This window comes from Stylophora pistillata, chromosome 8 (genome assembly GCF_964205215.1).
Source record: "Stylophora pistillata chromosome 8, jaStyPist1.2, whole genome shotgun sequence".
NCBI lineage: Eukaryota > Metazoa > Cnidaria > Anthozoa > Scleractinia > Pocilloporidae > Stylophora > Stylophora pistillata.
In genome coordinates, this window is record NC_142526.1 from 537,720 (window position 1) to 552,500 (window position 14,781).

The window sequence follows — 14,781 nt, forward strand, 5'->3', positions numbered from 1 at the left end:
CGACCCTCATTGTTTATCAGGTAACAAATATGAAATTAATAAGCCCTCAACACATAACTTAACATATGACCAGTGTTGATTTTTGGCATTAAGGCAATTTCTTATGAATTTTTTTAAAGAAAGATGTTATCTCTGTTTTAAGGAACATCATCTAGTCCTAATGTTTGTCCGTATTTTCGGCTTATTATCACTGAGCAAGGCAGATTACCTGTAATTTTCTTGTAGGGTTGCATTACCTAGTTTGCTAATACTGGTTCTGCTTTTCATGCATGTTCAGTTTCATTTGAAGGTACTTCATTTTTATTCTTTACATTTTTTTTTTAATTTTTTGGTATTTATTTGTTTAATATATAATATTTGTATTCCTCACCTAGTATTGTGGATGAAGGGTCACCTTCCAACTGCAAGTCGGGAATATTTCCTTTGAATGTCACCTGCAGGCAAAATGAGGAAAGCCATCATGTAACCCAGAATTAACATTTCTTATTTCCTCACCATTAACGATTTCAAAGTTTATGCTTAACCCTATGAATAAAACTCAGGTCATAACCCAAACTTTCAACCTGGGTATACAAAATGAATAGTCAAAAAAGATGATTTTGGCTTTTAATAATAATCAAACTGAAAAATTAGGCTGAGTGGAGAAAGAAACGGTTTATACTAAAGACTGGCTATGGTGATAAGAGCTTTGCAGTTTACTTCTTCAATAATACACATTCTTTTTTTCTGTTTTGATCACTTGTGCCATTTTGCTTCAAACACTCATAGGCAGATAATTTGCAGTAAATTGACCAGTCCGAGCATACACTTTACTTAATATGTGGCGTTGTATCATACATTAAAAGATAAGTTGGTACTATGTGTATTCTAATCTCTGATCCCATCTCTGCCTCATCCTGGATTAAAAAAAAAAAAAAAAAGCAAGTTAACAGAATCAAAGATAAGGTTTAATACATAAATTCCACGGTATTTACCAGGGCAGCTGTTTGAACACTTTACCACTGTGACTTTCAAACTTCATGCAGGCACATTGGTGAATATGCAAGAAAAAATTCTCTCAAAATTCATCCTTGTATTTCTTATGTATCTCATAAAGATTAATTTTTTGTGCTAAGAAATACCAAAAGATAGCATATCATTTGCCATATTTTTTCCACCACCTCTAAAAATCAGAATTGAAAGGGTATTTTGAACAAATTTGAATTCACCAAAGGCATGCTATTTGCCTTCTTGAAGTAACACAAGTATATTTAAGACTCCAACTCCAGATTTCTAGTACTGTAGTTGTTATTTGTTTTATGCAATATTATTATTTTCTTGTTCTCTCACGAATATGAAGCACCTCTGCTCTCCAAGAGGTCTCCATGTTTTACCACTTCCCTTCCTCTTTGGATAGAGAAGTGTAATGGGAGAGCATTGTTGGAGCCTGCCCAGTCATATACTTCCTATATCATTTAAACAGAAAAAAAGGTTAGTTTTCTTTTTATAAAAAGCTATTTGCCAATCACTGTATGTCTACATTTTACCAAAGTGCTATTTAAAGTTTAATAATTTGTGTCATTGTTTATAATGTACCTGGAAGAAGGCACCTTCGATGAACTGGTGCTCTTCCTTGCCGTTTGAGTGGTTGAGGATAATTGTCACTTTCTCTTTTTCTCCTTCTTGACTGACGTCTGTAACTCTGGCTTGTCGGGCCTCCCTTATCTTGCTTGATTCTTTAATCTGACAAAATAAATACATGACAACCTTAGTAATATCTCACTGACAGTTTAGAAAAAAGATCTCGAAATTGCTGCTGCTAAATCTTAACAGAGAAAGTGGCAATTATAGCAGTTTTACTGGTAACAAGTGTTATTTATGTTGAATCTCTTCATTTCCTTTCCTGTTTGGGGGTATGTCTCTGAAACTTGGGCCATACTTTGATGGCTGGTGCTTGTTTTGGCTCCTGAAGTCTTAAAGGAAGCCTTCTAACAATTATCCTCATTTCATTGCCTGACTTTCTTCTAATTTATTCTTTGTTTTAGTTTTTTTGCAACAGGTAATCATGCCCTGATTGACATAATTGATATTGGTATTATTTGTGCAATATAAGTATTTGGGAAAAGCGATTTACCTTGTCATCCTCTATTGCCTTTTGCAATGCACTCTCCTGCTCCCTCTTAAGTGAACGATCCTGCTCTAACCTCTCCCTATTGGAAACTATGAATAACTTGTTGTGAATCTCACCAGCATTCACGTTGATTTGCTGCATCTGTCTGGATAATAAAAACATATTAACCACAAAATTTGCATACACCTGGGTTTTTTTTAATGTTTGTTAATTGTGAACAAGACGTTGTTTGACACAGCTTAGTATCTGATGTATGAATAACACATCAGATGTCAGCTATATGAGTTTATGAAAATTTTCTGTAAGATCATAAGCTTGTCAATGGATAACAAGGTTGCTGCTTTCCTTTCACTGTGTAGCCATCACCAAAACCATTGCACAGGTAAAGTCAAGAATCCAAGAGATAAAATAAGTTAAATATCGATACAGTCTCGGTAAGATTCAGATCTGTACGTAGTTTAGAGCGACAAGTACTCCGATCAAACTGAAAATCTGTTTAAATGTAAGTCTTCGAGTAACGACTGACAATTCCTTTCTTTTTTAATTTTGATGACGTTGCGTGAAATGACTCTAAATGGGGTGGATCTGGATAACTTTCAGCCCACCCTTACATGTGTTATAGAAGGTGCTGTTTTTGTATATTACGTGCAGATTTACCTCCATTGCAGGCCTTACATTCGTAGCAAGTTCACTGCTCATACTTTTGTTTTAATAAATGATCCGAAGCAAATAGCTAAAGTATAAGTGGTAAATTTTGAATCCTTTGTCGCGTGGCTAAAATTTGAATTGTTTTGCTCTACCTGGGTTTTACGTGACCACACACTTCTGAGTTTACATTCATTCATCCGGGATAAAGTGCTTTGGTACTTAACCTACCTATCCAAGTCAACAGCCGCAAGTCCAGCGAAATTTTCCTTGACCAGCTCTTTCATCTTTGCACTCGAATAGTTGCCTCCAATTTTAATGTCTTTCACTCTGCCCTCGCGATTCAGCAGTACCCACGGATTTCCACACGGTGTACACTTCGCCTTTCCCTTCAGCCATACGAACACTTTACTCGTTGACTTTCTTATCGGCTGAGGTGACCCGCAATTGCTTCCAGAGCTGGAATCGCATGAATCTCCCATGTTCGAATATCCTAGGTCAATTTTAGTCAACTTTCATTCAGTCCCCCCTACTAACTATGTTGAAATCCAAACGAACAGGCCCTTTTTTGTTCTGCTGTAGAAGCACGAGTCCGGCACGTGAATAAGAAAACCGAAACCAATCGACTTCATTGTGGGGGGGCCCAGTGGAGTAATATATCAAAACACTATTTCCGCTATCACATCCCTTTTGTGTGAAGCAAAGGTTATGAGCCTTCCCAAACCACTCAAGAAGTGGCGTTAGTTAAGGGTTTAAGTCTATTCGCACAGCTCTTTATTCCTTACATTTCGATTAAGCAAAAGAAGAAAAAACTGCTGGCAGTGGTTTGGAAAAGGAAGACAGTGGGATATGGAAAAATCAACCAGTCATCGTTAAATAAAATGAATAAGAAAGCTGAGACCAATCAACTTCATTGTCGGGAGAGAGCGGTGCCCCAGTGGGATGTTATACTAAAACACTTTTTTCCGCTATCACATCACTATTGTATATAGTAAAGGTTATGAGCGATGAAAAAACTCGAAGCTTTTCCAAACCACTCTAGAAGTTGCGTTAGTTAGGGGTTTAAGTCTGTTCACGGAGTGCGCATCAAAAAGAAACCGCAGGGGTTTGGAAAAAGAAGACGTTGGGACGTGGGCGTCCAAAGTAATAAAGCTCACGTCTAGAGGAAAAATTTATCATTATGTCATGGAAGCGTCTCCCGTTGTGTGACCCGGTGTTAAGTTATTCGAGGAACCGTTGAGAATTTGAATGCGTTGTAAGGAATGGGGAACGAAATATGGTCGATTTACAACACTTAAGTATTCCGAAATACGAACATTTTAAACATAAGAATGACAAAACTTAGTCATTCCTAGTATGTCCGAAGTGGTTTTTGGTGATTTCTGCCGTTTTTGCCTTGCTTTGTAAAGTCGTTTTAAAACAGGTAGAACAGTGATAGCATAGCCATCGTCTTCCCGTATCTTGAGTAGTACCCAAAGTGTTGATAAAATACTGGGCTAACGACCAGTCAATGCGACAGGCGTTAGAAAAAGATATGAAAATTAACAAATTAATCACACACGAGCTAGCCTGCTATCACAACAAATTTCAAGGAATTTTGAGTTTGGTGATTATAATTTATTAGGTGGAATAATTTTCTGAAAGTAGTTTCTGAGGCATTTATAGTTTCCTCGATCCTTCGAGTTCTCGAACCTCCCGATAGCTTTACCGAAAGTGGTTTCTTTACCCCAAGACGAACTGCACTGAATTCTTTCTCCGATTTCTCGCAGCCTTGAAAAAATTAACACTTGGAAGCTCTTTGCGCATGGAAAAATATTTGCTCATGGAAATATTAAAAGCAGAAAATAGTCCTTGGTTAAAAAAAACAAAAAAAGCAAATAAAAAAAGGCCCAAAGACGAAAGAGAGAGTATCATTCTGTCAAGAGTATCACAATCCTTAGAAAGCGACTAGTACTCTGCTCCACGATGGCGTCCAGATTTTGCACAAAGAAGTCGCGGATAGGGTTAGGGTTAGTCAAAAGTGGCCGGTTATTCTGAAGTTGCTACGGGGCTTCTTCTGAGCGCTTGACCCGTGTTCTCTTTTTTTGTCGAACTCTTCTCTTTAATATCGCCAGTTATTCTTCTTTCTCATTAAAAGTTGACAGGTGACAAGGAAAAGTTCCTAATTCTCCTCAAACAGTGCCGAGGTTTTGAAATCGATAAAAGCAAACCTTAGCAGATCGGGCAGATTAAATGACTGTCAATGTTAGCATCGGGTAAAAGCTCGCAGTGGAAGTGGCTCAATCCAGACATGTTGGCAAACAGCAGAGAAATGGAGAGTCACTTTCAACGATAAAAATATCCTGTCACTTTAACTGAAAGAGACTCAAGGGAAGTAGGTGTCCAGAGGTCAATAAGAAATAGGTCTCTAGAGAACACCTAATTTTGAAAATAATTGTTTAAGTCAAGAAGGCACGGGGGACTCAATACTAAAACAATAAATCTAAAAATAATTGTCTTTATAATCGTAGGTCTGCAAACAAAACAAGTAATAATAACAAAGCTTTTAATTAAAAAAGAAAGGATTTTGCTGGTGCTTAGAGACTCGAGCAGAAAAAGATGCTGATGATATAAGGTTACTCTTCAGTTTGCCTAAAGAAACGGACTCCACAAAATAAACAGGGAAATGGGAGACTAAAATGGCACTGTAGTGACACGATGCTAAAAGGATGAATTGAAAAAGACATGTCTTTATTAACATAGGTCTCCAAACACAAAAAGTAATAACAACAAAGCTTGTAATTAATTAAAAAATGAAAAGATAAATACTATATATGGCACTTAAGCGGCAAACAGAATTGAAAGTATGCCGCCAAAGTGCGAATTGATAAAGAATTCTGCTAGAGCCTTAAGACAAGCCAAAAAAAAAAAGATGCTAAAACAAAGATTTGTTTATTGAAAAATACTGTCTTCCAAAATAAAAGCTACAAAAGGCACTTTAGAGGCAAAATCAATCAGTTGAAAAAGGAGTGTGACAGAGCCTGAAGACTGAAGGAAAAAAAACTCAAGTGAGAAAGCACACTAGGTGATAGTAACAAAGGCTTTGTGTATTAAAAAATACTGCTTTCCAAAACAAATTAATCTTACAAAAGGCACTTTAGCGGCACGCCGCAAGATCAATTAATTGAAAAAAGATTTTTCTGGAGCCTAAATATTCAAAGGAAAAGAAGGCTTTTTGTGTTAAACTATAAAATGAAATGGGCTGTGTTTATGATAAACGAAGTAAAGAAAGATGAAGGAAAGCTGAAAGAAAGCTGAATCATTCAAATATACCTAAAATGTGGAAAAAAGAAAAAAAAAAGGCGAGATGTAAGTGACCGCCCACAAATCCAGTTTCGATGCCGGGCTGCTTCTAGCTAGTCAATTTTTCTTTTACCTTTTTCTTGAACAAAGATGAATGTCTACGAAAGGCAGACTATAATTTTTTCTTTCACTAATAACTTTCATTGATCTTGTTATTTCTTGTTTTTTCTTCTTTTTATCGAATGGTGCGAACCACATAATCTTTGCAATTCTAGGAAGTTTGCAGTTCGACCTATTTCAAAGATTTGTTTATTTAAAATTACTGTCTTCTTTAGCGGCAAAATCAATAAATTGAAAATGAAGGATTCTGCTAGAACCTGAAGACTCGAGGAAAAGGAACTCAAGTGAGAAAAAAAATAGGTGATAGTAACAAAGGCTTTGTGTATAAAATACTGTTTTCCAAAAAAAATCTCACAAAAGGCATTTTAGCGGCATGCTGCAAGATCAATAAATTGAAAAATGATTCTGCTAGAGCCTTAATACTCAAGGGAAGAGAACACAAGTGTGAAAACACAATAGTTGATACATACCTACATACATAAATAATTTATTTGGTAACGCAGGGTGGTTGCTGGCATCATTAAGCTGATGTGGGCCTGCGATAAATCTAACTTCTATATAATTAAAGTAATTACAAAAAAAGTAGAAAAATCCTCGTATAAACTAAGATATGAGTAGTGATTGAAATTGGGTTATAATCCTAGCATAAATTTCAATACAGGTAGTAAGATAAAATTCCTAAAAATATTTAAAATTTACCAAATCCTTGTTGCCAGCTAGAGCAGTTTGATTAAAAGATATCTTTTCAATAATTGTTGAAAGAGAACGGAGTTTGTTCTTAAACCTCTTATTGTCCTCTATGTTCTTGGCTGAATGAGGCAAGGAATTCCACACTATTGCAGACCTATGTCTAAAACTGAGACAGTCTTCCAACATTGGAGTTTGGTACCTCAAGAGTTAGTTTTAAATTGTCCCTCATATTTCGTATATTTGGACTTTTCCTAATAATCGTTACAACCTGCTCAGGACAGATCCCATAAAAAGATTCGTGTGTCAGAGAAAGGAGCCTTATCTTAGACAAATAACTTATGGATTTCCAAGAAGATGGTACCACTGATTGGGACTTAGTATACCTCCATGTTGTTTGAAGATAAGCTTGGCAGCACCCAGGTGAATTTTCTCTAAAACACCTAATTTTTCTTACCCCATACACAATTTCCATAAGTGATGCTTGGTAAAATTTTCTTTAAATATATGGACTCCAATATATGAAAGGGAAGGCTTTTAAAACTGCGCAGTTGCTTTACCTTCTTGGCCATAGATATTGATAGATCTTTAATGTGGTGTCCCTAGCTTGACTTATTGTCAATCATAAACCCAAGACTAGTATGATTTGCTGAAAAAGTTAATGGCATGACTACCCAGTTTGACTGGTCTTACAAGACCTATGAAAACACTACGGGTGAGAAGCATAACCTCAGTTTTATTGGGATAAATTGTTAAACAATTCCTGTTACACTACTTAGCTATTTCTTATGTATATATGCACGATCCTTAGCAGTAAAGCACTATTTGAGCAATAGTGAAAATCAGACCTGAAAAAAATGTCAGGCCTGTACGGGATTCGAACCACTGACCTCTGCGATACTAGTGCAGCGCTCTACCAATTGAGCTAACAAGCCAACTGGGAGCAGGCCATCAAATTAATGCGACATAAACCCGTAGATGATAAATCAAACAACAACAAACATATGAAACATATGAAACATATGTATGAACTGCGGTTATGAAACGTATATATGCACGATCCTTCGTACAGGCCTGAAATTTTTTTTCAGGTCTGATTTTCACTATTGCTCAAATAGTGCTTTACTGCGAAGGGTCGTGCATATATACGTTTCATAACCGCAGTTCATACATATGTTTCATATGTTTGTTGTTGTTAGCTATTTCTGTTAAAGAAGTTTGGATCTTAAGGCTGAAATCAGCAATAGAATTGCCTATACAATGTAGGGTTGTGTCATCAGTAAACATTTCCGTCTTTCCACAACTAGGCACCTCAGGCAGATCATTGACGTAAATACTAAAAAGCCTGGGGCCAAGTACTGTCCCTGGGGCACGCCAAACTTGATGGTCACCTCATTAGATCTTTGCCCCTTGACCTCAACAAACTGATTTCTCTTAGATAAGTAATTTTCAATCAGATTGTTTTGGTTCCCTGATATTCTACAGGCTTGGAGTTTGAGGGCCATCGTTTTATGACAAATGTAATCAAATGCCTCTTTAAAGTCTATAAACAGTACCCCCACAGTTTTGTTTTTATCCAGTTCTTGTCTCCAAACTTCAGTCAGGTGCAGCATTAAGAGTTCTGTTGACCTGCCAGTTTTAAAAATCCACTGGCTTTTGTTGGACAAGCCTCCCTTGTTAAAATGGCAGTCAATGGAATCTCCTATTTGCCCTCGTACACTTTGCTAGGAATAAACATTAGAGAAATAAACCTAAAGTCACCTCTTCTAGAGCTACGTACCTTTTTGGGTACAGCTTTCCCTTTACTCAGCTTCCATCGAGGAAGGTAACTTGAGGATTTTAAACTTACTTCCATCACATAAGACAGGCCAACTGCTACAGCATCTCCTTCAAGTGTGAGTCCCCTTGAGGTAATGTTGTAAGGGCCACATTCTTTTCCAGGCTTAACTCTTTTATCGATAACCCTTTTAAAAAAAAAGGCGAAGTCTTAGTGACTGCCCAAGAATCCAGTTTCGATGCAGGGCTATTTCTCGTTCGCAACTTTTTCTTTTAGCTTTTTTTTTTTTAACAAAGACGGAATGTCTACGAAAGGCGGACTATAATTTTTTCTTTAACTTATAAGAACTTTCATTGATCTTGTTTTTTTCTTGTTTTTTTCTTTCTTGTCTTTTTCGTATGGCGCGAACCACATAATCTCTGGAACTTAAGTAAATTTGCAGTTCGACCAGCATATGGTCTTTCATTCTTTCTCTCTTTCTTTCTCTCCTTCTTTCTTTCTCTCCTTCTTTCTTTCTCTCCTTCTTTCTTTCTCCCTCTCTCTCCTTCTTCCTCTCTCTCTTTATTTCTTTCCTAAAAAACGGACCTAAAACATACCGCGAAAAATTCCCGAGTTCACGAATTAAAATCGACAATTTTTCCAGAACATGACCACTCTCGCTCGCCCCAGGCTCCCTCCCAAATCGAGGCACGATTGCAAAATCGAGGCTCGATTGGAAAATCGAGGCACGATTGAAAAATCGAGGCTCGATTGGAAAAACGAGGCTCGTATGTCGAAACTTGGCAAAACGAGGAATCGTGGTCGTTTTTGATCAGGTGCTTTTGGGCTCGTTTCCCAGAAAACTTGAATGATCCTGAATTTGGATATATCAACAAAGTTGAAATGGTAAATTGGCCACCGTAACAATTACAAAAGCTGACGTTTCGAGCGTTAGCCCTTCGTCGGAGCGAATAGAGGAATTGTGGGTTGTGCGTGCTTTTAAAGGTGGAAAATGGAGCTACGTTATTGGTGGGAACATGGCAACGAGAAAAACAAGAATAAATTAGTGGAATGAAAAGCGTTCGTTGATCCCTGTGGGATTTAGACTGCCGGTTTGAAAGATGAGCTTTTGTTCAAGATTTTGACGGGAAATATTAATAGTCAATTTTCATAACAGAAATCAATATATGCTTCGACTGGGCAATATACCAGAAACGGAATTTTGCTACTAATATCGAGTATTACCTAAACGGAACAATGTAGGTCTTAGGCGACGCAATGTAACTCAACATTCTTTTTACAGTTACATATGCATGTATTTTCAACTTCTCTTTTCATACAGTATCTATATATAATTGTCAGCACGTTCTCTGTTGTCGATTCTTGAATATTAACACTCATCGAACCTCTTTTCAAGTTCTATCGTGATGTACCTGTGTTGTAGGAATCAATGATAATAAAAAACATATGTAATTCAACTGAAAAACTGGTCCCTTTTAAACTGAAAGTCTGCACTGATGTTTAAGGCAGATTTATCTCTAACGGTAAAACACTTTAAGCTACTTTATCTGGTAGAAGTAAATAGCCCACCAATGTGTCGCGTTATGAGATGTCATAAGATTGCGTTACATGACGTTATGTGAGTACGTAAGCTGGAAAGGCGAACGTGGATTCCTTTGTACGCTGGATAAAGAGGTGTGTAATATCCTTTACCTTCTCTAGTACTGAACTGGATCTTATTTAACCTACTTTTACTGTCGTGAAAAATAAAAACAAAACAGCGATTGACAGACTACGTCAGAAAAATGGAGCGGGAAATGAAGGTAGAGAGGGTAGTTAAAATAATGTGGTATAGCGCGAGAGTAACACACTCGTTATTTGGGTACGTTTTGTTCTAAACAAAGTCCACAGGGATTTTTTTTTTCGGCAGGTTAGGTCGGCTTTTATCGGCTTGTCGTTAACAGTGAGTTAAGAGTCCTTTCATTAGTTGACTAACAGCGTCATTGATGAATGCACATTAAATCTACACCATGTTGATCACTGAAACGCGCTAGAATGATATAAGAACGAAACTACATAATGAGTGAAACCCTTTTTAAATAGTATTATCAGGCCCGAATGGTAGATCAAAACCAGTGTTTTTTACAGTGAGCAAAGACGTGTATAGTTAAATTACCCATATAGTGTAGGCTACTTCTGCTTTGATTGAGAAATCATTAACAGAGAGTGAAAGAGTCATTTTGAAATTATTGTTACTTGACAAAGTCGTTAATGATTGCGCACGTTGTCTTCGACACGATTGTCTGTCATTAAAACGCACTCTCCACTTGTTAGAACCAAACGCGGCTAAATTACGGTTTTAATACTGATACTATCATTACGACCGCGTCATAGATCAAAAACTATGTTCTTAAAACTAGAGATAGGCCTACATCGTGGGTTAATTAGGCCTAAATTGACCAATATGCCAATTGTTAACATTGAGCTCAAAGATCTTTTTAGTTCCCTGACAACGACGTCAATAAATGCTCACCATATCTCCCACACAATTATTGATCATCACATTATACCAAGAAATAATAATGAATGAGTGTAACCTTGAGCAATCGATAAAAAAAGCTATGACCTTGAGAACTAGAGTAAAGGCGTGCGCAGTTAAATAGACCTCCGTCGTAGATCACTTCGTCTTTTATTGACCGCTTGTACACGCACAGTGAATTCAAAGTCCTTTCTATAGCTACCTGACAGCGTCGTTTAATGAATGCCCAACAGATTGTCCGTACCGATTAACGATCACTGATTAACGATCAATGCCCTCTAGAGTTCTCAAAACAAAACTAAATAACGAGTGTAACTTTTACACCATTGTTAGGCCGGAATTATCTCTCCTGAAGCAACGTCATTAAGGAACGTGCACCTTATTTTCGACACAATTTTAAATCACTGAAAAAGTAAAAGTTGACTTTTAGTATGTAGTTAACCTGTAGTACGTTTTCACTACACAAATTCTTAGTTGTGGCCTTGGTGTCGTTTTCAAGGTTTATGTTAACAAAATAGTTATCCATAGTTAACTTTTAGTACCTTATGTACTAAGAATTAACTTTTAGTATGTAGTCCATGTTTAGTACATGTTGTACATCGTTGAACATTTTGATTATACCAATTCTTACTGTCTAGCTTTGGTGTCCTTTCCAAGGTTTATGTTAAAAAATAGTTAACCATAATTAACTTTTAGTACATTATATATTAAAAATTTACTTTAAGGATTTAGTTGATGTTTAGTACGTACATCATTGAACATTGTGATTATACAAATTCTTACTGACTGACCCTCGAGTTCTTTTTTAGGCTTATGTTAACAAAACGTTGTTAAGAAATAATAAACGTTTTTGTTTCGTCGAGAAACTCTATTAATGATCATTAAGTTACATTATCTGCTAATGAGATACATTATAGCGATGTCATAATACTAATGTAAGTCATTTTGTCAGCTGTGGACCTAGCCGACTCACTGGGTAAATATCAAATTGTTTCGAATACTTTATTATCTGACCATTTTATAACAAAGTGACTTCCTTTCAGGATTCGAACGCACTTCTTTGATTGTCTGACAGTAAAGTCGTCAGTAAAGATGTTTGATAACAGTGAAACAAAAGCCCACAACTGACGAAACAGTTTTTATTAGATGATTCTTTGATTCATGATGTTTTTCTATTATCTTATATCTGCCTGATATAAAACGTAATTAATCATAACCATTTCACACTCCTTATTCCCACTCGAACGATTTCTCTGTCTGAGAAGACATGACGTTACCCGTTACAGCAAGCACATTACTTCCTATTTATTTTATTCGGGTTTAAAACATCAATTTTGTGCTATATTTATTTAGTTGAAGACGATCACATATAAGTATGTACATTATAGTTGCAAACGTTTAATTTACCCAGCAGAATTGAAAGAAAATTATGTCTCGTCACTTACTGATTTATCATTTCCATATTGACTACAGCCGTTGTCAGGAACGGAAACTGTGGTTCTTCCACCCACGTGTCCCTAGAAGATTAATCCTATCCCCGACCGTTTCTTGTATTGTTGGTGCTATTGTTAACTGTCATGCTGTAACTCGTGCGTTAGAAAGGAGATATTGTCTAACAAAATTGGTGGATATCATATAATGTTGATCTCTCAACTTACTTTGCCAGGGAAATTTCATTAAAAGGAATGTACTTGAATGATGTGTTTTTCTTTTCTTTTCTTTTCTTGTAAGTGCGACAAATGTAGTGCTCGCCGGTGCAAGTGACAATTTCGATTTACGTTAAAGTTGAAACTATGAACCCTAACAATACTAACTATTAACTATGAACACGTGCAAAAGTCGAAGAACAAATTATTACGTTCCGAGTGTAGATCTCGTAGCTCAAGTGTCCCTTAAAAATGAACGAGAAAGGAGGCAGTCCCTCATTTAGCAAACGAGTAAGAACCTGACGCGGCAAACCAATTTCAAAACGAGCCGGTTTCGCCCGTTAAACCGGCTTTTTTTCAAGTTAACTATTTTCCCACGCAACATGATTAAGATTGAGTGACACGTGTCGCCTTTTTCAAAGCTCAAAAAACCGCAAGTGACCACAAGTCAGCAAAGTCGGTCTTAAGGATGGTTTTCAAGTCGCTTGAAACTTTCTTGAGTCTTTTCAACTTTCCGACTTTAATGAGATCATGCAAAGTAAAGTTGTTTGAGATTTTACATAGGGCTTCACACACGCGTTCTTGGTTAAGTAGAACTTAGCAGCTCATAAGTCTTACTTAACGGTCTGGTGTAAAGACAACCATTGTAAGTATAGAAAAATGAAGAATTTCAGGAAACGAGAGTCCATTACACTCTTGCTGAGATAAAGTGACTGAGGAGAGGGGGGTTTCGTGACGCGAGAGGGGGGGCTCTGGAACCCCTGGAACCCTCCCCTGGCTATGCCCCTGTGCGGACAGTGTAAATAGCTTCAGGCGCCGTTCAGCGCAGAAAGTATTAAGAGGAGAACATTTGAATTGAGTAAACTCAAATTTTAAAGTATACTTTTAGGTCTTTTGTGATTGATTCTAGCCACAAAGTGTTTTATTTACCTGTTATTTCTTCTTCTCCTTTTTAGCTTTTATGTACCTTAAATATTGTAGTTAGACATTGTCACCGAAAAGACCAAATTGGGAGTTACAATAAACTTATGTATGTGCGTCTGTAACCATGAGAACCTGTCAAAATTAAAGACGGTCATTGTAGGTAGTGCAGGCGTCCCCAGTGCTCACCAATAAAACAGGTACTAAAGCTGTACACGGTGATGTACAAATTTCGAGTTAGAGGAAAACTAAAAATGTGAAGATTGTATTAGTCAATTAATCGTATCTTTATTACGCTAAATTTGAAGTCAGCTAATATCGATTTAAATAACGTCCTTGAAGAAAACAATTTTAAACGATGTTTGACAAAGCAACTTTAAAGCGTGCTTTAGGCTTGGTGTGAATGGGGCACTACTAAGGTAAAGGCATCATTAGTCCGGCTATTACCATAGTCTTTTATGAAGTCTGATAGGTATGCATTTTTCCAAGGCAAAATAAACCAGTCTTTAGGAAAAAACAAAAAACAAAAAACAGAACCAACAAAACAGAACAAACAGAATAACCAAGAAAAGGAAAAACACACTCAGAGTCAGTAGTATGGACCGAATGAGTCAAATTTTAGTCCTGACCAGGAGCGTTTGTTTAGGCCAACGAAACCCCAATTAAAATTTTTTTAAGCAGATTGCTTTTTGCATAGTTTTCTCGTAAACCTAACATTGTTTAAGACCCATGAATGATTTGAATGATGAATTAGTGAGTCCCTGAGATTTTTCGCGGAATGAAAAAACTTGCACCATGCCGTTGATACTTAAACGCAATTGTACAATAATACATACCAATCAGCCGGTTTGCAATCGCTTTCTCCCCCATATTTATGAGGATGTGTGCTAGGCCTCCTACGTTAACGTGACTCTTCCTAAACATCCAGATGTGAAGGGCATGTGTCTTCATCTCTTCACCGGGTCCCACTCTAAACGAATGTCATCGAGAGTTTTTTTGTCCAAACCAAGTGCTGATCCAAGTTTCCTATAGCAGTTTCTTAAATCGCCTTGTACTGCTGTGATAAACTCAGTTT

At 36.9% G+C, this 14,781-nt stretch overlaps 1 protein-coding gene across 1 annotated transcript; it reads right to left on the reverse strand.

Moving 5' to 3' along the window:
• Positions 1-809: 809 nt before the first annotated feature.
• LOC111332033 (uncharacterized) lies at positions 810-2,273 on the reverse strand. Its single transcript, XM_088730284.1, has 3 exons — positions 2,114-2,273; positions 1,576-1,722; positions 810-896 (listed from the first exon to the last, which is right to left on the reverse strand). The coding sequence occupies exons 1-3, from the start codon at positions 2,270-2,272 to the stop codon at positions 810-812; spliced, it is 393 nt and encodes a 130-aa protein (XP_088586410.1). The 5' UTR covers position 2,273.
• Positions 2,274-14,781: the final 12,508 nt, after the last annotated feature.